The following is a 22,732-nucleotide window of genomic DNA, read 5'->3' on the forward strand; positions in this document are numbered from 1 at the left end:
ACAGTTCTATTTTCATATCAAATGAATCAATTAAGAGAATTCTGGAAAATTACAGCTAATACATTGGCTTTCTCACAGGCATAATCTTTTATAACCTAGGGCAAAGTTAACCTGAACCTGGAGACCTGTTCATCTGCTGTACTGTCAAATTTGCTCCGTACCACATTGATGACATCTGCCCCACATTTCTTCTCCCTTGTAGTTCAAAGTTCAAAGAAGATTTATTATCAAAGTACATATATCTCACCATACACAACCCATGAGATTCATTTTCTTGTGGGCATTCTCAGTAAGTACAAAGAGAAAATAATAATAATAATAATTAAGCAATCTCAAGATCATGAGATGAAGAACCCTTGAAAGTGAATCCACAAGTTGTGGGAATAGATCAGTGTGAGGGTGAGTGAAGTTGAGTGAAGTTATCCCCGCTGGTTCAAGAGCCTGATGGTTGAGGGGTAATAACTGTTCCTGAACCTGGTGGTGTGGGTCCAGAGACTCCTGTACCTCATTCCTAATGGTGGCAGCAAGAGGGTCCCAGATGATAGACACTGCTTTCCTGCAACAGCACTCCATGTAGATCTGCTCAATGGTGGGGAGGGCTTTACACGTGATGGACTGGGCTGTATACATTACTTTTTGTAGGCTTTTCTGTTGAAGGGCATAGGTGTTTCCATACCAGGCCATGATGTAGCCAGTCAATATACTCTCCACTGCACAGCTAGGGAAGTTTGTCAAAGTTTTAGATGACATGCCAAGTATTTGTAAACTTCTGAGAAAGTAGAAGCACTGCACGCTTACTTCATAATGGCCCTTATGTGCTGGAAAACAGGACAGATCCTTTGAAATGATCACACTGAGGAATTTAAAGTTGCTGACCCTCTCCACCTCTGAATCCCTGTAGGGAACTGGCTCATAGACCTTCAGTTTCCTACTCCTAAAGTCAATACTCACCTTCTTGGTCTTGCTGACATTGAGTGAGAGGTTGTTATTGTGGTACCACCCAGCTAGATTTTAAAGCTCCCTCCTATATGCTGATTTGTCACCACCTTTGATTCAGCCAACAACAGTGGTGTCATCAGCGAACTTATATAAATATGGCATTGGAGTTATGCTTAGCCTCACAGTCACAAGTATAAAGTGAGTTGAGCAGGGGGCTAAGCCCGTGTTCCTTGACAGACAACCAATGTAAAAAAGACAACAAACTCTGCAAATACAACATGAAAGAGAAAAAAAAAGAAAAGTAATAATATACAATATATAATAATAATAACTATCTGGATATAATAATACAGAATAAATCAGCAAGAACAACTTATTTAATATATATAGCCATTCCAAACACACATAATTTAAGAGAAATCAATAAGTGAAGAACACCAGAAATATGCTGAATTAACAGAGGAAATTGAAAGACTTCAGAACATGAATAAGGTATACAATGTTCTGATATTAATATCTACAACTGGTGTCATCCCAAAGGTACTGCCCAATAGCATTAAACATTTAGGGCTACACAGTAATATCTATGTAACTCTTCAGAAAGCACCACTAGAATAGTCCCAAAGTTCCTAGCAATTGACAAATGAATGTGCTTGGCTATGCCTGTTCCTCAGGTCTTACCAGACTGAGCTGAGACAGAGAGGAAAAAAAACAAAAGTTTCAAGTTCAAAGTAAAATTTATTTTCTGGGTACATACATGTCATCACATACAACCCTGAGATTCTTTTTCCTGTGGGCATACTTAGCAAATCTATAGAGCAGTAACTGTAAACAGGATCAGTGAACAACAAGCTGTGCAAATGCAAATATTAAAAGAAGCATTAAATAACAAGAGCATGAAGTAACAAGACTGGCTGGCTGGTGGTGCAGTGGCATCAGTGCCGGACTTCGGAGCGAAGGCTCCTGAGTTTGAATCCAAGTCGGGCCACCCCCCCAAGCATGCTTTCCATCCGTGCTAGGTTGAGGGTCGAGCTAGCCACTGGGCCTCATTTTAAAAAAAGGGTCGAGTCAGGAATGTTCATATCGTGACCTGGTTAATCTGAAAGGAGACCAATTCTGACACCACGCGCCAGTCAAGAATGGCTGACTGGTGCGACATACTAGGAGGAAGGAATAACAAAATATAAAGTCCTTAAAGTGAGACCATCTTTTGATGGTTGTGGGATAGCAACTGTTCTTCAACCTGGTGGTGTGAGTCCTGAGATACTTGTACCTTCTACCTGATGGCAGTAGAAAGAAAAGAGTATGGCCTGGGTGGTGAGGATCTTTGATGCTGGATGCTGCTGCTTTTCAACAGTAACGTAGATGTTTTCAATAGTTGGGAGGGCTTTACCAAGGGCCGATGTACTGGGCCGAATCCACTGCCTTTTGTAAGATTTTCTACTCAAAAGCATTGGTGTTCCTGTACCAGGCCGTCATGCAGCCAGTCAGCGCACTTTCCACCACACATTTATAGAAGTTTGCCAAGGTTTTTGATGACATGCCGAATCTCCAGACTCCTGAGCAAGTAGAGGTGCTGTTGTGCTTTCTTTGCAATTACATTTATACAATGTGTCCAGGACAAATCCTCTGTGATAGTGACACCCAGGAATTTAATCTCTGATCCTCCGATGAGTACTAGCTCATGGACTTTGGTTTCACTCTCCTGAAGTCTACAAGTAGTTCCTTGCAACACACATAAAAATTGCTGGTGAACGCAGCAGGCCAGGCAGCATCTATAGGAAGAGGCACAGTCGACGTCTCAGCCCAAAACGTCAACTGTACCTCTTCCTAGAGATGCTGCCTGCCCTGCTGCGTTCACCAGCAATTTTTATGTGTGTTGCTTGAAATTCCAGCATCTGCAGATTTCCTCGTGTTTGTGGTTTTTGGTTCCTTGGTCTTGTTGACATTGAGTGAAAAGTTGTTATTACACCACTCAGCCAAATTTTCAATCTCTTCCTGTATGCTGATTCATCACCCCTTTTGATACGACCCACAACAGTGGTGTCATCAGCGAACTTGTTTATGGTGTTGGAGCTGTACTTAGCCACAACGAGTAGAGCGAGTAGAGCAGGGAGCTAAGCGCACATTCCTGTGGTGCACCTTTGCTGATGGAGATCGTGGAGGAGATATTTTTGCCAATCCGAACTGACTGGGGTCTGCAAGTGAGGAAATCCAGGATAAAATTGCACAAAGGGGTATTGAGGTTCATGTTGTGGATAATGGTATAAATGCTGAGCTGTAATCAATAAAAAGCATCCAGATGTATGCACTTTTGCTGCCCAGATGTTCCAGGGTTGTGTGAAGAGCCAATGAGATGGCATCTGCTGTGGACCTGTTGTTTTGGTTGGCAAACTGGAGTGGATCCAAGTCGCCACTCAGACAGGGACTGATATGTTTCAACACCAGCCTCTCAAAGTACTTCAAAACTGTGGATGTAAGCGCCACTGGGCAACAGTCATTGAGGTAGGTTACCATGCTCTTCTTAGACACTGGTATGATTGAAGTCTGCTTGAAGCCAGAGTGAGGGGTATCTGTGATCAACCCTGAGATTCATTTTCTTGCAGGCTTTCACAGTAAGTACAAAGAGAAATAATAAGTAAGTAAGTCATAAATATCGAGAATGTGAGATGAAGAGTCTACAGGTTGTGGGAACAGTTCAGAGTTGGGGTGAGTGAAGTTGAGTGAATTTATCCCCTCTGGTTCAATAGACTGATCATCGAACTGAATCCTCGACTTCCTAACCGGAATGTGTGGATTGGAAATAACATCTCCACCTCGCTGATAATCAATACTGGTACACCAAAGGGATGTGTGCTTAGCCTATTGCTCCACTCTCTCTACACCCATGACTGTGTGGCTATGCATGGCTCAAATGCCATATATACATTTGCCGATGATACAACCATTGTTGGCAGAATCTAAGATGGTGCTGAGAGGGCATACAGGAGCGAGATATACCAGCTAATTAGCTGGAATTGAGGCAACAACCTTGCACTCAACGTTAGTAAGACCAAAGAGTTGATTGTGGACTTCAGAAAGGGTAGAATGATGGAACACAAACTAATCCTTATGGAAGGATCAGAAGTGGAGAGAGTGAGCAGCTTCAAGTTCCTGGGTGTCAATATCTCTGAAGACCAAACCTGGTTGCAACATATTGATGTAACTATACAGAAGGCAAGACAGTGGCTATACTTCATTAGGAGTTTGAAGACATTTGGCATGTCAACAAATACACTCAAAAACTTCTATCGTTGTACTGTGGAGAGCATTCTGACAGGCTGCATCACTGTCTGGTATGGAGGGGCTACTGCACAGGACCAAGAGAAGCTGCAGAAGGTTGTAAATCTAGTCAGCTCCATCTTGGGTACTAGCCTATAAAGTACCCAGGACATCTTTAGGGAGTGGTGTCTCAGAAAGGTAGTGTTCATTATTAAGGACCTCCAGCACCCAAGGCATGCCCTTTTAACACTGGTACCATCAGGTAGGAGGTACAGAAGCCTGAAGGCACACACTCAGCAATTCAGGAACAGCTTCTTCCCCTCTGCCATCTGATTCCTAAATGGACATTGAAGCTTTGGACACTGCCTCACTTTTTTAAAAAATATATAGTATTTGCACATTTTAAAAAAATCTATTCAACATACATCATTGATTTACTTGTTTATTTATTATGTTTTATTTTATTTATTATTATTATTTCTCTGCTAGATTATGTATTGTATTGAACTGCTGCTGCTAGGTTAACAAATTTTATGTCACATGCCACTGATAATAAACCTGATTCTGAATTCTGAGTACTAACCTCCATAGTATCCAAGCCATCTCCAAGGAGCAGTGCCTCAGGAAGGCGGCATCCATCATTAAGGATCCCCACCACCCAGCACATGCCCTCTTATTGTTACTGTCCGGAAGGAGATACAGAAGCCTAAAGGCACCCACTCAGTGATTCAAGAACAGTTTCTTCCCCTCTATCACCCAATTTCTAAATGGACACTGAACCCATGAACACCACCTCACTACTTTTTTTTTTAATCATTTATTTCTGTTTTTTGCACTACTGTTAACTTAACTATTTAATATAAATATTTAATATATGATTATTGTAATTCAGTTTTTTTCTGGATTTCTCATGTATTGCATTGTACTGCTGCCACAAAGTTAACAAATTTCACAACATATGCTGGTGATGTGGGTCCCAAGCTCCTATGCCTCCTTCCCGATGGCAGCAGCAAGAAAGCACGGCCTGGAATGTGAGGGTCTTTCATAATGAATGCCGCTTTCCTGTGACAGTGCCCCATGTAGGTGTGCTCAATGGTCCAGCCTTTATTGTATACACTATTTTTGTTTTCTTTAAGTACTGTTCTGAGTTTAAAACCATAACATTTTTAGAGACTTAACATTACCTTACTGGGTAATGCCTTGTTTTTTCATTTAGTTGGGGAAATGAAAACTCAGGAGTCTTCTCTTTTAGAGTAGTCAAATGAATTTATTTTTGGGTAAATAAGTGTGGAAGAACAGTTTCCTGCAAAAATATTGTAAATTAAGCTGTTACCTATTTACAATGACAATCCAAGGTAAATCCATCTTTTATACAAAAAGAAGTTCAAACCCAGAAGTAAAAATAACCATAGTTTAGTTTTATATCAAGAGTGCATTTTGTAGCTATCTGGTCAAAATAATGCAAAAAAACGCAAAGAATATGTTCTATTGGCATAAACATTGGAAGCCCATTCAACAGAAATTAATCTTCAGCAGTCAGGTGGAACTTTGAGTTATGAACAAAACTTTACACCTCAAAAACATAAAAGGGTGTAGCATTTAAAATGAAAGCATTCAATAAGGTAGCCAGGATATAGTGGTGAAACTTTATAAAATTGGGTTATTAATCAATGATCTACTTAAATAATTAGGTTTACTGTCATTGTCAGATATGATGGCCAACCACCATTTAAAGAAACAATATTGTTCTGTCATATTCATAGATTTTTTTTTACTGAAAATACATATAAAATGTGCAGCCTTTGACGGAATAAAACTTCTGTTTCAAACATCACATTAAACTTTTTTTGAAATCTGTTGGAATAAAAAATCCCTAGTTCCTGTGCACAGATTACAACCAAATATGTTTTGAAGTAGTACAAACACATTTCATAACAGTGGTTGCAATTCATGTGAAACAAATTCATATTACTATATTTGTATTATATCAAGCTAATTCACTAATTTGCATATATCAAAAGACCGAAGTGCTCTCATGAAATATTTCATTAACTATACACCTTCCACATGTTCAATCATGGATGATTTAGAACTCAGAACATCAGCAAGCACATGTTTTGGAATTTCAGAGCCCCTCACAGTCAACATGTAACAGGCATCTTCTACTTTCCCTAAACTTTGTTTCAATGTGTAAAGCTTCTTGGAAACTTCATATGGTCCGGTATTGCCTATGTAGGTAAACCCATCGTAGACAGCACGTAGAAACTGGCTTACTTCAAAGGGTGTTTCAGTATCTCCATTTCCTACACTGGTGATACACAAGCGCATCAATTCTCCAGTCAGATCTGCAATACCCAAGAGGTAGTCTGTGGGAGTCACTTGCAGAGAGAGAGGTTGCTGTTCTTGTTTTTGATCTTGAGAACACGACAGGGTTGAGTCCTAAATAGTAAAAAGCAGAATTAAAAGTTGAAAATATGCACATTAAGAATTGCCTATCTACAAAATAGGAACTTTAAGCTGTTAACAAGCAGAAAAAGATATTGTGACTAAAATCTTTAATGTGTCTGATCCCTGATTCCACTGTAAAGTAGTTCTTCGTGTGTCTATCTCATAAAATGTAAAATTTTTTGGAACCATGCCCTTTCCCCAAAATCACTGACTCTGTATCTGGGAGTCAGGTGGCAAGTAGGTCTCAGCAGAGGAATGCTGGGTCTTTTTATTAAGATGGTGCTGGTGAAACAGCGTGACAGTTTGCCAGCAGCTTACAGAGCTTCTAAATATACTTCTGAACTACTCTCAATGCAATCTGTAGCCTGTAATTTCCCTTTAGGAAAAGTACTTATGAACCATCTTAACGAACTAGTGATTCTTGATATTTATTGCTTATTTATTATTAATTTTTTTGTTTCTTTGTATTTACAATGAATGTCTGCAAGAAAATGAACCTCAGGACTGTATATGGTGACATATATGACCTTTGATAATAAATTTAGATCATAAGACCATAAAACATAGGAGCAGAATTAGGCCACTCGGCCCATCAGGTCATTCTGGTATTTTCATCATGGCTGATTTATTATCCCTCTCAGTCACATTCTCCCCATAACCTTTGACACCCTGACTAGCAAAGAACCTATCAACATCTGCTTTAAATATACTCAATGATCTGGCATCTGCAGTATCTGTGGCAATGAATTCCACAGATTCTCCATCCTCTGGCCAAAGAAATTCCTCCTCATCTCTGTTCTAAATGGACATTCCTTTATTCTGAGGTTGAGCACTCTGGTCCTAGACTCACTCATGATAGGAACCATCCTCTCCACATCCACTCTGTCTAGGTCTTTCAATATTCAATAGTTTTCAATACGATTCTCCCTCATTATTCAAAGTCCTAGTGAACACAGGCCCAAGAACCATCAAAGAGGATACTAAAAGCTTTTTCAAGTATATAGAGTAAAAGACAGGTGAGAGTAGATATAGGACTGATAGAAAATGATGCTGGAGAAATTGTAATGGGAGATAAGGAGATGGCAGAGGAACTGAACGAGTATTTTGCATCAGTCTTTGCTGAGGAAGACATCAGCAGTATACCAGACACTCAAGGGTGGCAGGGGAGAGAAGTGTGCGCAGAGACAATTACAACAGAGAAAGTACTCAGGAAGCTGAATAGGCTAAAGGTCGATAAATCTCCTGGACCAGGTGGAATGCACCCTCGTGTTCTGAAGGAAGTAGAGATTGCGGAGGCATTAGCGATGATCTTTCAAAAGTCAATAGGTTCTGGCATGGTTCCGGAGGACTGGAGGATTGCAAATGTCACTCCGCTATTTAAGAAGGGAGCAAGGAAGCAAAAGGAAATTATAGACCTGTTAGCTTGACATCGGTGGTTGGGAAGTTGTTGGAGTCGATTGTCAAGGATGAGGTTACAGAGTACCTGGAGGCATATGACAAGGTAGGCAGAACTCAGCATCGATTCCTTAAAGGAAAATCCTGCCTGACAAACCTATTACAATTTTTTGAGGAAATTACCAGTAGGCTAGACAAGGGAGATGCAGTGGATGTTGTATATTTGGATTTTCAGAAGGCCTTTGACAAGGTGCCACACATGAGGCTACTTAACAAGATAAGAGCCCATGGAATTACAGGAAAGTTACATAGGTGGATATAGCGTTGGCTGATTGGCAGGAAACAGAGTGGGAATAAAGGGATCCTATTCTGGTTGGCTGCCAGTTACCAGTGGTGTTCTACAGGGATCAGTGTTGGGGCCGCTTCTTTTTACATTGTATATCAACGATTTGGATTATGGAATAGATGGCTTTGTGGCTAAGTTTGCTGACGATATGAAGATAGGTGGAGGGGCCGGTAGTGCTGAGGAAACGGAGAGTCTGCAGAGAGACTTGGATAGATTGGAAGAATGGGCAGAGAAGTGGCAAATGAAGTACAATGTTGGAAAGTGTATGGTTATGTACTTTGGCAGAAAAAATAAACGGGCAGACTATTATTTAAATGGGGAAAGAATTCAAAGTTCTTAGATGCAACGGGACTTGGGAGTCCTCGTACAGGATACCCTTAAAGTTAACCTCCAGGTTGAGTCAGTAGTGAAGAAGGCGAATGCAATGTTGGCATTCATTTCTAGAGGAATAGAGTATAAGAGCAGGGATGTGATGTTGAGGCTCTATAAGGCGCTGGTGAGACCTCACTTGGAGTACTGTGGGCAGTTTTGGTCTCCTTATTTAAGAAAGGATGTGCTGACGTTGGAGAGGGTACAGAGAAGATTCACTAGAATGATTCCGGGGATGAGAGGGTTAACATATGAGGAACATTTGTCCGCTCTTGGACTGTATTCCTTGGAGTTTAGAAGAATGAGGGGAGACCTCAGAAACATTTTGAATGTTAAAAGGCATGGACAGAGTGGATGTGGCAAAGTTGTTTCCCATGATGGGGGAGTCTAGTACGAGAGGGCAGGATTTAAGGATTGAAGGGTGCCCATTCAGAACAGAAATGCGAAGAAATTTTTTTAGTCAGAGGGTGGTGGATCTATGGAATTTGTTGCCACGGGCAGCAGTGGAAGCCAAGTCATTGGGTGTATTTAAGGTAGAGACTGATAGGTATCTGAGTAGCCAGGGCATCAAAGGTTATGGTGAGAAGGCGGGGGAGTGGAACTAAATAGGAGAATGGATCAGCTCATGATAAAATGGCGGAGCAGACTCGATGGTCCAAATGGCCTACTTCTGCTCCTTTGTCTTATGGTCTTATATGCTCCTCATACATTAATCCCTTCATTCTCAATCATTCTTCTGAACCTCTCCAACGTTAGCACATCTTTTAGAGAAGGATCACAATACCCCAAGTGTGGTCTGACCAATGCCTTAAAAAGTTTCAGCATCACACCCTTGCCCTTCGGTTCCCATCCTCTTGAAATGAATGCTAACATTGCAATTGTCTTCCTTACCAATGGTTCAACCTGCAAGTTAAACTTTAGGGAATCCTGCACAAAGATTCCCAAGTCCCTTTGTACTTCTGATTTTTGAATTTTCTCCCTGCTTAGAAAATAGTCTACACCAGCGGTCCCCAACCACCGGGCCGCAAAGCATGTGCTACCGGGCCGCGAGGAAGCTATATGATTTGGCGATATGAGTCAGCTGCACCTTCCGTCATTCCCTGTCATGCCCACTGTTGAGCCATTACGCATGCAAGGTCATTACCCGCGCATCATCCATGTCAGCGCGGGAAGGAGATCAACTCCTCGAGCTTGCAAGTGACGACAGGCTGAAAAGTATGTTTGACATAACATCTCTGCCGGCATTCTGGATCAAAGTCAAGGCTAAAAATCCTGAGATAGCCATGAAAGCACTGAAAATGTTGCTTCCATTTCCAACATATCTCTGCAATGAATGCAACGAAAACTAAACTGCGGAACAGACTGGACATAAGGAACCCCGTTCGAGTATCGCTGTCTCCCGTCACCCTTTGATAGGACCGTGTTGTTGCAGGAAAACAAGCCCAGGGCTCCCACTGATTCAGCGATATTGGTGTGTTTCAATGATTTTATATGTTCATACGGGAAAAACGTACTGCGTGTTTAATATCCAAACGTTACTTAAAATGTTATGATGCTATTGACTTATATAACCATATAACAATTACAGCACGGAAACAGGCCATCTCTCCCCTTTTCGTCCATGCCGAACGCTACTCTCACCTACTCTAATTTTAATGCTACTCTAATTTTTCTTTGAATGATAATATCGAACCTGCCTCTACCACTTCTACTGGAAGTTTGTTCAACACTTACTTCAAGCTCCCCTGATAATTGACTTATCACTATATTTATGCAAGGAAAATATGCGCTGTGTGTTTAATATTAAATTCATTAGATAAACCCTTTTAGAAAAGAAATTGGGTGTATTAGCCACTTATCACCGATATTCCGGTCATGAATAAGACCCCCTCCGAACAGAATCGCCAAAAACGATTTGTAGAAAAAAAATCGTACACACATGCCAAATCACGAATGCGCACTGGTGCCCACCCAAGGCTTCATGGTCATTGTAGTCTATCTTGGGGAAAACCCAGCGTATTTGACTGCTACTCTTGTCCGTTGGCAACCCCCCGCCCCCCGGTCGGCCAGTCTGCAAGAATATTCTCAATATGAAGCCGGTCCGCAGTGCGAAAAAGGATGGGGACCCCTGGTCTACGCCTTTATTCCTTCTACCGAAGTGCATGATTGTACACTTCACGACACTATATTCCATCTACCACTTCTTTGCCCATTCTCCTAATCTATCAAAGTCCTTCTGCAGACTCCCTGCTTCCTCAATACTATCTGTCCCTTTAGCTATCTTTCTATTGTCTGCAAACTGAGCCACAAAGCCATCAATTCCATCATCCAAGCAACACACACAAAATGCTGGAGGAATTCAGCAGGCCAAGCAGCAGCTATGGAAAAGAGTAAACAGTTGACATTTCCGGCTGAGACCCTTCATCGGGACTGGAAAAAAAGATGGGAGATAGAGTAAGAAGGTGGGGGAAGGGAGGAAGAAGTACAAGTTGAAACCAGGAAAGGGGGAGGGATGAAATAAAGAACTGGGGAGCTGTTAAGTGAAAGAGATAAAGGGCTGGAGAATGGGGAATCCAAATTGTTGACAAATAACATGAAAAGAAGCGGTCCCAATGCTGACTGCTACAGAACATCTTTTGTCACCTTGTCAGGTCCTGGGGATTTGTCCACCCTAATTTCCTTCAAAATGGCAAACATCCTTTCCACTCTAATCTGTATAGGGTCCATGACCTCGAAGCTACATTTCCTCATATCTATAAAATCTGTGTTCATCTCCTGAGTAAATACAGGTGCAAAAAATCCATGAGAACTCCCCCCATCTCTTTTTGCTCCATACATAGAATACCACTCTAATCTTCCAGAGGACTAATTTTGTACTTTGTAATCCTTTTGCTTGTAATATATCTGTAGAAGCCCTTGGGATTCTCTCTCACCTAGTCTTCCAGAGGAAACTCGTGTCTTCTTTTAGCAATGCTGATTTCCTTCTTCAGAATTAAAAGAAATGCAAGAGTGTTGGGACCGAACGGTGTGAACCCCAAGGCCCTGAAGGAGTGTGCTGAGCAGTTGTGTGGTCCCAGCACCCAAGGGCCAATCAAAAGTCTTGAATGACTACCGTCCAGTGGCCCTGACCTCATACATCATGAAGACCCTCGAAAGGCTGGTCCTGGCTCACCTCTGAACCTAGTCAGATCAGCCCTCAATCCCCTGCAGTTTGCCCACCAGAAGCACACTGGAGTCGATGATGCTGTCACCTACCTGCTGAACAGAGCCTACTCCCATTTGGATAAGCACAGCAGCTCTGTGAGGATCATGTTTTTTCATTTCTCAAGTGCCTTCAATACCATACAGCCCTCATTGCTGGGGGAAAGCTCCATTCAATGCAGACTGGCGCTTCCATTGTATCCTGGATAATGGACTACCTGACAGACAAACTACAGTTTGTGTGGCCTCAGAGCTGTGTGTCAGACACGGCTATAAGCAGCACTGGAGCCGCAAAGGGGACAGTACTGGCTTCCTTCCTGTTTACCCTGTATACCTTGGATTTTAGATACAACACTGAGTCATGTCATCTGCAGAAATTTCTGATGACTCAACAATAGCTGGGTGTAATGGAGGAGATGGCAGTTGAATGCATGGCTGAGGAGTTGGTGCAGGGAGCAGTGTTTTAGATTTTTGGATCATTGGGATCTCTTCTGGGGAAGGTGGGACCTGTACAGATTGGATGGGTTGCACCTGAACCCGAGGGGGAGCAATATCCTTGCAGGTAGGTTTGCTAGCATGGTTCGGGAGGGTTTAAACTAATTTGCAAGGGGGATGGGACCCGGAGCGATAGAGCAGTGAAAGAAGTGCATGGAGTAAAGCCAGATGTCACATACAGAGAGGCTTTGAGGAAAGAGAAGCAGAATAAAGGGTGTAAAGGTAGTAAGGTAGAAGGGCTGAAGTGTGTGTACCTCAATGCAAGAAGCATCAGGAACAAAGGTGATGAACTGAGAGCTTGGATACCTACATGGAATTATGATGTAGTGGCCATTACAGAGACTTGGCTGGCACCAGGGCAGGAATGGGGGGGGGGAGGGGAGGAGGGGTGGGTAATGTAGCAAGATCCTCTTTTGAGTCAGTATGGGTGGAAGTCAGGAACAGGAAGGGAGCAGTTACTCTATTGGTGGTATTCTATAGGCCCCCTGGTAGCAGCAGACATACAGAGGAGCAGATTGGGAGGCAGATTTTGGAAAGGTGCAAAAATAACAAGGTTGTTATCATGGATGACGAACTTGAGACTCTGGCACTTGGGAAGCAACAAACTATCCGGGCATCTCGTTCTCATCCACAGAATCTCCTTTCTGTTCCTCTAACCAGTGAATCCCTTATCACTACATCTCAGCTTTTCTCCCCTCTTCCCTTCTGAGCCACAGACCCAGACTTAGTGCTAGAGACCTGCTCACCGCAGGTCATTCCACCCCCACCCCCTTTGGACAGTATCCAAAGCAATACACTTGTTTTGAAAGGTATTCTGCAGTGGCTGCCTATTCCCTTTCTCTCTGACAGTCACCCATGCACCTGCTTCCTGCATTTTTGGGGTGACTACCTCCCTGTAGTTCTTATCACCAACTCATTCTCCTGTACAAGCTGAAGGTCATCAAGCTGTAGCTCCAGTTCCTTAACAAAATCTCTAAGGAGCTACAGCCCAGTGTACTTTGTGCAGCTGTAGTTATCAGGGAGACTGGCAGTCTCCCAAAGTTCCCACATCTCACACAAGGAACATACTCTGGACCCTTTCTCAGTGCACTAGGTATAGTATGTACTAACAGAAAAATCAACTTACTGCAGACTTACAGTACTTAAGAGTTTGCGCTTATGCCTGTAGTTGCATAAGCTATTGAGCTAAGGCCAAACCACTCTAATACTGTCCACCTTACACAATGGCCACTCCAACAATGGCTGCAGCAACCTGAAAAGCATTTGGTATCTACTTTTATATTTGGCTAGCTAACCTTCAGATTTGATCTTTTCTCTCCTTATGATTTTATTAGTTGCATTCTGTAAGTTTTTAAAAGCTTCCCAATCCTCTAAACCCACTAATTTTTGCTATATGATAGGTCATCTTTTTTTACTTTTATTCTGTCTTTGACTATCCTGGTCACCCACAGTTGCCTCATCCTCCCTTTAAAATATATCTTCATCTTTGAGATGTATCTATCCAATGCCTTCCAAAGTGTCCCCAGAAACTCCAGGCATTTCTGTTCTGCCATCATCCATGCTATTGTCCTGCTCTGTAATTCCATTTACTCTACTGTAAAACTGATACATGTGACTTTATCCTCTCTCTTTCAAATTGCAGGGGGGATTCTACACATTATGATCACTGCCTCCCAATGGTTCCTTTACCTTAAGCTCCCTAGTAAAATCTGGTTTATTACACAACCATCCAATCCAGAATTGCCTTTCCCTCAATGGGCTCAACCACAAGCTGCTCTAAAAAGCCATCTTATAGACTTTAAAAAAAAAACCCTCTCTTGGGATCCAGCACAAACATGATTTTCCCAATCTACTTGCATATTGAAATCCCCCTTGACTATCATAACATTGCCCACATTACATACCTTTACTATTTCCCATTGAAATTTATATCACACATCCTGTTCGAGCATTCGTATATAGGCTCCCATCAGGATCTTGTTACCCTTGTAGTTTCTTAACCCTACCCACAAGAATTCTTCATCTTCTGATCCTATGTCACATCGAAGGATTTTATTTCATTTTTTTATCAACAGAGCCACCCCACCCCCTTCGCCCAACTGCCTGTCCTTTCGATACAAGGTGTATTCTTGGATGTTGAGCTCCCAACTTTGATCTTCTTTCAGCCACATCTCACTGATGCCTACAGCATCATACCTGCCAATCTCTAACTGTGCTAGAAGACCACCTACCTTATTCCACATACTGCATGCATTCAAATACAACACCTTCAGTCTCGTATTCATCACCCTTTTTGATTTTACCCCCATATTACACTTCATCTCATCCCAGTCTGTTGATCCCTACAGTCTAACTACACACTGCATTGACTTGTACACCAACTGCCCCATCCTCAGCTGTATCAATCCAGTCCCAGCCCCCACCAATTTAGTTTAAACCCTCCCCAACAGCTCTAATAAACCTATCCACAAAGATATTAGTCCCCCTTGGGTTCAGGTGTAACTTGTCCTTTTTGTACCCAGAAGTGATCCCAATGATCCAGAAATATGGCTAACTGCCCCCTGCACCACTTCCTCAGCCACTCATTCATCTGTATCATATTCGTATTCCTGCCCTGACTGTCACGTGGCATTGGGAGGTCCTGTTTTACAGCCTTTTTTCAAACTCCCTATACTCACTGAGCAGGACTCTTTTTGCCTTTCACCTATGTCATTGGTACCAATGCGCACCATGGCCTCTGGCTGCTCATCCTCCCTCTTTAGAATCTTCTGGAGCCGCTCTGAGACATCCTGTACCCTAACTTTTCTTTCGCAGCCACAGAATCTCCTATCCATACCCCTATGTATCAAGTCTCCTATCCCCAACACTTTGCCTGACTTCACCCTTCCCTGCTGAGCCTCAAAGCTGGCCACAGTGCCACTGGTCTGGCTGCTGCTGCTGTGCCTGATAGGTCATTCCCCCTCCAGCAGTATCGAAAGGGGTATACTCGTTGCTGAGGTGAATGGCCACAGGGGAACCTTGCACTGATTGCTTTGACTTTGAAATAGATTTCATACAAGGTAAAGCTGGGATTGTGGCTTTGGTAACGTTTTAAATGTTATAGTCAGTCATTTAAAAATTTAACAGTAATGTGAATTATTTTAAATGAACTTTATAAATTAGATTGATTAAGGTGGTTTCACTACATATATCAACAGTAACCATAAAACTCCGCCGGCTGGTGGCGTAGTGGCATCAGCGCCGGACTTCGGGGCGAAGGCTCCCGAGTTCGAATCCAGCCAGCTCCCTTGCATGCTTTCCATCCATGCTGGGTTGAGCGTCGAGCTAGCAACTTGGCCTCGTAAAAATAAGAAAGCCTGCTTAAAAAAATGCCGTCAGGACAGCCTCCCGATGACTCCACTCAGAGTTAAAGAAAGAAGAAGAACCATAAAACTAAAGAAAAACAACTGGAAGTCACCTATTCATATGAATGGAGTCTCTGATACCATGTCAGGCCTGATACAGAGCAGGATTCAGTAATTTCCAGAAATTCTTACTGTAATTTTCAGTTAAAAATAAGAAATATTTAAAGACAGCAGCATTGAAACTGGATTCTCTCCATAACACCTCATAATTGCCACATTCACTGCAGTGAGGAGCTCAATAATGGCTCTGAGCCTGTACTTGCTGGAGTTTAGAAGAATGAGGAGGAATTTCATTGAAACCCATCAAATATTGAAAGGCCTAAACAGAATGGGTATGGAGAGAATGGTTCCTATTGTGAGTGATTCTAGGACCAGAGGGCACAGTGTCAGAATAGAAAGACATCTCTTTAGAACAGATATGAAGAGGAATTTCTTAAACCAGACAGTAGTGAATCTTTGGAATTCATTGCCACAGACAGCTGTGGAGGCCACATCAATGAGTATATTTAAAGCAGAGGATGATAAGTTCTTTGTTGGTCAAGGTATCAAAGGTTACGGGGAGGATGGGGTTGAGTGCAATAATAAATCAGCCACGATGGAATGATGGAGCAGATTTGATGGACCAACTGGGCTAATTCTGCTCTATGGTTTATGGACTAAATCACCAGTACTTTGATTGCTATCTCGTTCCTTCACAATTTGCATGCCTTGAACATGTGCAGAATACATAGGATGAGAAGATTTGAGGTCTCAGAATCAAAATAATTAACAGAAAAACAAATGACCTTGATCCTTGGAGGTTAAGAAAAAGATGAAGTCAAGAACTTCACAACTAAGCAAAACTTTAAGTTAAAAATAAAGGAGGCATGTCTGATGAGAACCATAAAAAAAGGTGGACGATTTTATGTCAATTAAACAGCTTTCACACAAAGTAGAGTATAAATCATTTAAAAAGCCCAAATTGATAGGGAAACCATCAGAGAGGCTACAATGGAAGTGCTGGGGTGGGAGACTCAACGAAAATGTATTGGAACTGGATCTTAGGGGGTTTCCAATCTATTTCCAACAGGAGAGGTACGCTTAGACATGGATGCTTAAGTAACTAGTGCTAGGTCAAATTACTTGTGTGAAGCAAAGAATCTTTTTATCAGCACAACTGGCTTGTAAGCACCATGAATGACTGAACTGGTTAAGCAAACCCACATAAGAACCTATTTTTGAATCAGAGTTAGAATCAGGTTTAATATCACTGGCATATATTGTGAAATTTAATTGGTTTGCAGTAGCTATACATTGCAATACCTAATTGTTATGTTTTGTCATTCCAAAACATAGAACTAATTAAAAGCAAAAACAGAGCCGGGAATGACCTGTCCAGTTTCATTTTTACTTTAAGCAAGGTGCGCACATACGATATGGTGGCATGACAACATACGCCTTTTCCAATCTTACTTCCAAGAATTTTGTACGATACAAATCATCAGTTCACATTCTCCAAATGCTTCCACTCCTTCCCAATACCCCACCAAATTTATTCTCCCCACATTCTCTCCCAAAGTTTCAAACACATGACTTTCATTTCCAGCTCCCCCAACCCATACTTCCACTGAACAGAAAATTGTCCAACTTCACTTCTGGACACACAGATCAACTGAGAAAAGGAAAAAAAAATCATTTATCTTCTTGGGTACAGTTCTCAACTACTTAAAATTTGCTGTTATCACCCTTCCTGTCAGAAAAGCAAAGTTTAATTCCTCTATTTTGAGAGCTGTTGTCCCGCCTGCAATTTCCCTTTCCTCTTAAGTGCTTGAAAATATTACATTCCAGATCTGTTCCCATATTTCCCATAATACTATTTTAAGCTTTGAATCATCGCAGTGCAAAATAGCCCATAGCACAACAAATAACATCTGACACAAATGAGACTGTGATAATTTATCCCTCTTTAATCTTGATCAGTTTCCAACCTTTGACAACACTCAATGGTAAATCTCATCCATATTTTAAATGCCAACATATCCTCTCTACTTTCGCTATAACCTTAACTCTGACCAACCTAATCTTTTTCAGTGTTACAACCTTCCAACATTCTATTCTCCTACAGTTCTAATCACTAGGGCATTCTCAATTTTCATCGTTCCACTAGTAGAGCTATCATTTTATCAGCACAACTGTCTTGTTAGCACCATACATAACCAAACTGGTTAAGCAAACTAACATGAGAGATAAACTGATTTCTGAATCAGATTCAGGTTTAATATCACAAGCATACAATTGCAAGAAAAAGTTTGTGAACTCTTTGCAATTACCTAGTTTTCTGCATTAATTACTCATAAAATGTGTGTAGGTAGGTGAGCAGAATTGCGCACCACACTATAAAATTAGGCATCACCAACATTCTATACAACTCCAATATAATATCCAAACTCCTGTACTCCTTAATTTGATTTATGAAGGCCAGTATGCCAAAATCTCTTTTTACCATCCTGTCTACCACACTCCTCAATGTCCTGGCACTCAGGGTGTAAGTCCTACCCTGGTTTGTCCTCCCAAAGTGCAACTGCTCACACTTGTCTGCATTAAATTCCATCTGCCATTTGCTGCCCACTTTTTCAGCTGGTCCAGATTCCACTGCAAGCTTTGATAGCCTTCCTTGTTTCTAGTATGCCCCCAATCTAGATCTCACCCACATATCTGTTGGGCCATGTGGGAAAGATGCTAACTTGGCAGCTTAAAATGGGCTGATCCAAAAACAGCAACAGAAATGTACAATCATATCTCTTAAGATGTAACTGCACTGGAAAGAGTGCACAGATTTCTGAGGATGTTTCCAAGTTGCAAACCAGCTATTATGTGGGAGGATTGGAAAAGCCAAGCCATTTTCTTTGGAACAAAAGTGGCTATAGGGAGACTTAACAGAGCTGCACAGAATTATGAAAGTCTTAAAAAAGAAATAGAAGGGATCCATTTTTCTTTCAGGGGATTAAAACAAATGAAGGACTAAAATTTAAAGTATTGAGTAAAAAGATTAAAAGAGACAGATGAGCAATGATGCTTTAACTCAGAGACAGAGTGGAGGCTAGAATTAACAGCTAAGAAGATAACAGAGACAGAAACTCCCATCACATTTTTTAAGTACTTGGATATGAACTTGAAGAGTTATGACTTGCAGAGCTCAGGACTTAGTGCTGGAAGGTAGGGTTAGGCTAGATAGTTCCTTTTTTTGAACTGGCACATACACAGGTTGTAGCATGATTTTACCATTGCTTCCAAGAGAGGAGATCAGTCCTGGTTCACTAAGGAGTTGAAGAAACAGTCAACATTTCGGGCTGAGACCCTTCATCAGGACTGATCAAAGCTCAGTAGTCTTGAGAACATAAACAACAGTATAGGCCATTTGATCCATTCAAGCCTGCTTGACTATTCAACATAAGACCGCAAGACATAAGACACAGAATTAGGCTATTCAGCCCATCAAGTCTGCTCTGCCTTTCCATCATGGCTGACTTATTACCCCTCTCAATTCCATTCTCCTGCCTTCTCCCCGCAACCTTTGACACCCTTAATAATCAAGAGTTTATCAACTCCTGCTTTAAATACACCCATTTACTTGGCCTCTGATGAGACAATAAATTCCACAGATTCTCTACCCTCTGGCTATCGAAATTCCTCCTCCTGTCTGATCTAAAGGAATGTCCTGGTACTCTAAGCCTGTGCCCTTTAATCCGAGACTTGCCCAATATAGGAAATGTCCTCTTCACATCCAAACTTTCTAGGTCTTTCAATATTCTATAGGTTTCAATGAGATTAACCACCCCCCCCACCCCATTCTTCTAAACTACGGCAAGTACAGGCACAGAGACATCAAATGCTCCTCATACATTAACCCTTTCATTCCTGGGATCATTCTCATGAACCTCCTCTGGATCTACATCAGTGCCAGCACATCCTTTCTTAGAGGGGCCCCAAGATTTGCTCTCATTTACCATTCCTGTAACCACTCTGTAATGCTTCAGATAATAGATAATCTTAGTGCCATCTTCCTGTGAAAATCTCAAATTCCTCAATTCTATTATATAATAAAATCAGTCTCTGTACTAAAAACACTTAGTGAGTGAGCCTATACAGTCCACAAGTGGAGAATTCTGAAGGTTCACTATCCCCAGGGTGAAGATTTCTTCTCTATTTTCTTCCTTTTTTGCATTCAACTTTTATCATTGTGTTAATATTCTACAGTTTTATTTTTACATTTTATCCCAATCCATAAAATCAAAAACGAATTAATTTCTTTTTCTGGAATTGTGCTATACAGTGCAAATCAAGTTTTTCTAACTTTATTTCAAATGATCCAGTGATAATAAAACATGAATAAACAAATTCAAACATCTTTAAATTCAGAAAATAAATCTCACCTCAGTATGCTCTGCTTCCCCTGCCTTTGGAGGGAAGATTAATTGCTTATTGATCTCATCAAGGCTAATCAGAGTTCGAGTCTTTATGAAGTGTTGAAATGAAACAGCTTCCACATACTCCTGTAAACCTAAATTAAAAACAAAGACTACTGAAATAAAGACCCTCATAATTTTAATATTTATCACAGTAAAGTCTACCTTCAAAATTATCTACATATCTAAACCATAAGATATAGGAGCAGAATTAGGCCATTCGGTTCATCGAGTATGCTCTGCCATTCCATTCTGGCTGATTTACCATCCCTCTCAACCCCTTTCTCCTGCCTTCTTCCTGTAATCTTTGACGCCCTAACTTTAAATATAACCAGTGACTTGGCCTCTACAGCCAACTGTGGTAATGAATTCCATAGATTCACCACCCTGTCACCGAAGAAATTCCTCCTCATCTCTGCTCTAAGGGACATCCTTGTATTCTGAGGCTGTGATCCTGTAATCCCTCACTATAGGAATCACTTAGAATGAGGTTAACAACGCAAGCTCCAAATGTAAAAAAACAGCCCTGAACAAATACTCATTACCAAACCCTAAGATGAATATATAAGTTAAATTCTTTATCATTTTATTTTTAAAGAATGATAGAAGGTCCTACAAAGTGAAACCAAGTGACATAGGTGATAATGAAGTTTCACTTCCAGATGAGATCAATGCCTTTTATGCTCACTTGGACTGTCAAAACACAGAGGCACCTTCAGGAATTCCCACAGCCCCCAATGAACGTGATAGAAAGGATCTGGCTGAGCCCTGAACACTTGTGCTGACTACCTGACTGGAGTGTTCACTGATATCTTTAACCTCTCCCTTCAGCATTTCTCACATACCCAACTGCTTCAAGCAGGCTTCAGTTATACCAGTGCCAAAGAAGAACTGGTAACCTGCCTCAATGTCTATCATCCACTGTGATGAAGTGCTTTGAGAGGTAGGTGATGAAACATATCAACTCCTGCTTGAGAAGCAATTTGGTTCCACTCCAATTTGTCTACTGTTACAACAGGTCAAGGGCAGTTGCCATTTCATTGACTCAATCCTGGAACAACTGGATAGCAAAGATGCAAACATCAGGATACACTTCATTGATTACAGCTCAGCATTCAATACTATCATCCCCTCAAAAGTAATCAACGAGCTTCAAGACCTTGGCCTCAATACCTCCTTGTACAATGAATCAGATCCTAGTCAGGTCAGATTGGCAACATCTCCACAATCACCTTCTGCACAGGTGCACAAGGACATGCTGAACCCCTTGCTCTACACATTTTATACTTATGAATGACTGTGAGGCTAAGCATAGCTCCAATACCATATTTAAATTTGCTGATGACATTTTAGGTCATTGGCCTAATCAAAGACAGTGACAAATCAGCATAAAGGAGGTTGATTAAAAATCTGGCTGAGTGGAGCCACAACAACCACCTCTCACTCAATGTTAGCAAGACAAAGGAGTTGAATATTGATTTCAGGAGGAAGAAATTGAAGGTCCATGAGCCAGTCCCCTATTGGGTAAAATCAGAGGTGGAGAGGGTCAGCAACTTCAAATTCCTTAATGTTATCATTTCAAAGGTTCAATCCCAGCTGCAGCATATAAATCCCATTAGGAAAAAAGCATGGCAGTGCCTCTACTTCCTTAGTTTATAAAGATTCAGCATGTCACCTGAAACTTCAATAAACCCCTATAGAAGTGCAGTGGATAGTATGACTGGCTGCATTTTGGCCTGGTATGGAAACACCAATGCTCTTGTATGGAAAAGTCTACAAAAGAAGATACAGTCCAGTCAATCATGGGTAAAGCTGATCCCACCATTGAGCACATCTACAAACGTTGTATATAAGACCATAAAATTTAGCAGCAGAATTAGCCATTTGGCCCATCAAGTCTGCTCCGCCATTTCATCGTGGCTGATCCAATTTTCCTCTCAGCCCCAGTCTCCTCCCTTCTTCCCATATTGCTTCATGCCCTGACCAATCAAGAATCTATCAACCTCTGGCTTAAATATACATAAAGACTTGGCCTCCACAGCTGCCTGTGGCAAAGAGTTCCACTGATTCACTGCTCTCTGGCTACATGGAGCACTGTCAGAGGAAAGCAGTATCCATCAATGACCTTCACCAGCCAGGCCATGCTCTTTTCTCATCATTGCCACCAGGACGGTACAGGAGCCTCAGAGCCTGAATCACCAAGTTCAGGAACAGTTATTAACCTTCAACCATCAGGCTATCGAATCAGAGGGGATAATTTCACTCAATTTCACTTATCCGTTCCCATAACCTATGAATTCATTTTCAAGAATTCTTCGTCACATGTACTTGATATTTATTATGTATTCATTATTAGTATTACTATTTCTCTTTGTGCTTACTGTGAATGACTGCAAGAATTTTAAAAATTTTATTTATTTCTTTATGTA

The 22,732-nt window shown here is 41.4% G+C and overlaps 1 protein-coding gene across 1 annotated transcript in view; it reads right to left on the reverse strand.

Moving 5' to 3' along the window:
- Positions 1–2,790: 2,790 nt before the first annotated feature.
- The window catches only part of tsnax (translin-associated factor X), a 101,392-nt gene continuing 81,450 nt past the window's right edge, over positions 2,791–22,732 (reverse strand). The window contains exons 5-6 of the mRNA XM_063039435.1: positions 20,271–20,398; positions 2,791–6,639 (exon numbers count right to left, since the gene is read on the reverse strand). Of these exons, the coding sequence (XP_062895505.1) occupies positions 6,253–6,639; positions 20,271–20,398 (515 nt within the window). The 3' untranslated portion in view covers positions 2,791–6,252. The remainder of the gene's footprint in view (positions 6,640–20,270; positions 20,399–22,732) is intronic.

The sequence above is a fragment of the Mobula hypostoma genome, chromosome 2 (genome assembly GCF_963921235.1).
Source record: "Mobula hypostoma chromosome 2, sMobHyp1.1, whole genome shotgun sequence".
NCBI lineage: Eukaryota > Metazoa > Chordata > Chondrichthyes > Myliobatiformes > Myliobatidae > Mobula > Mobula hypostoma.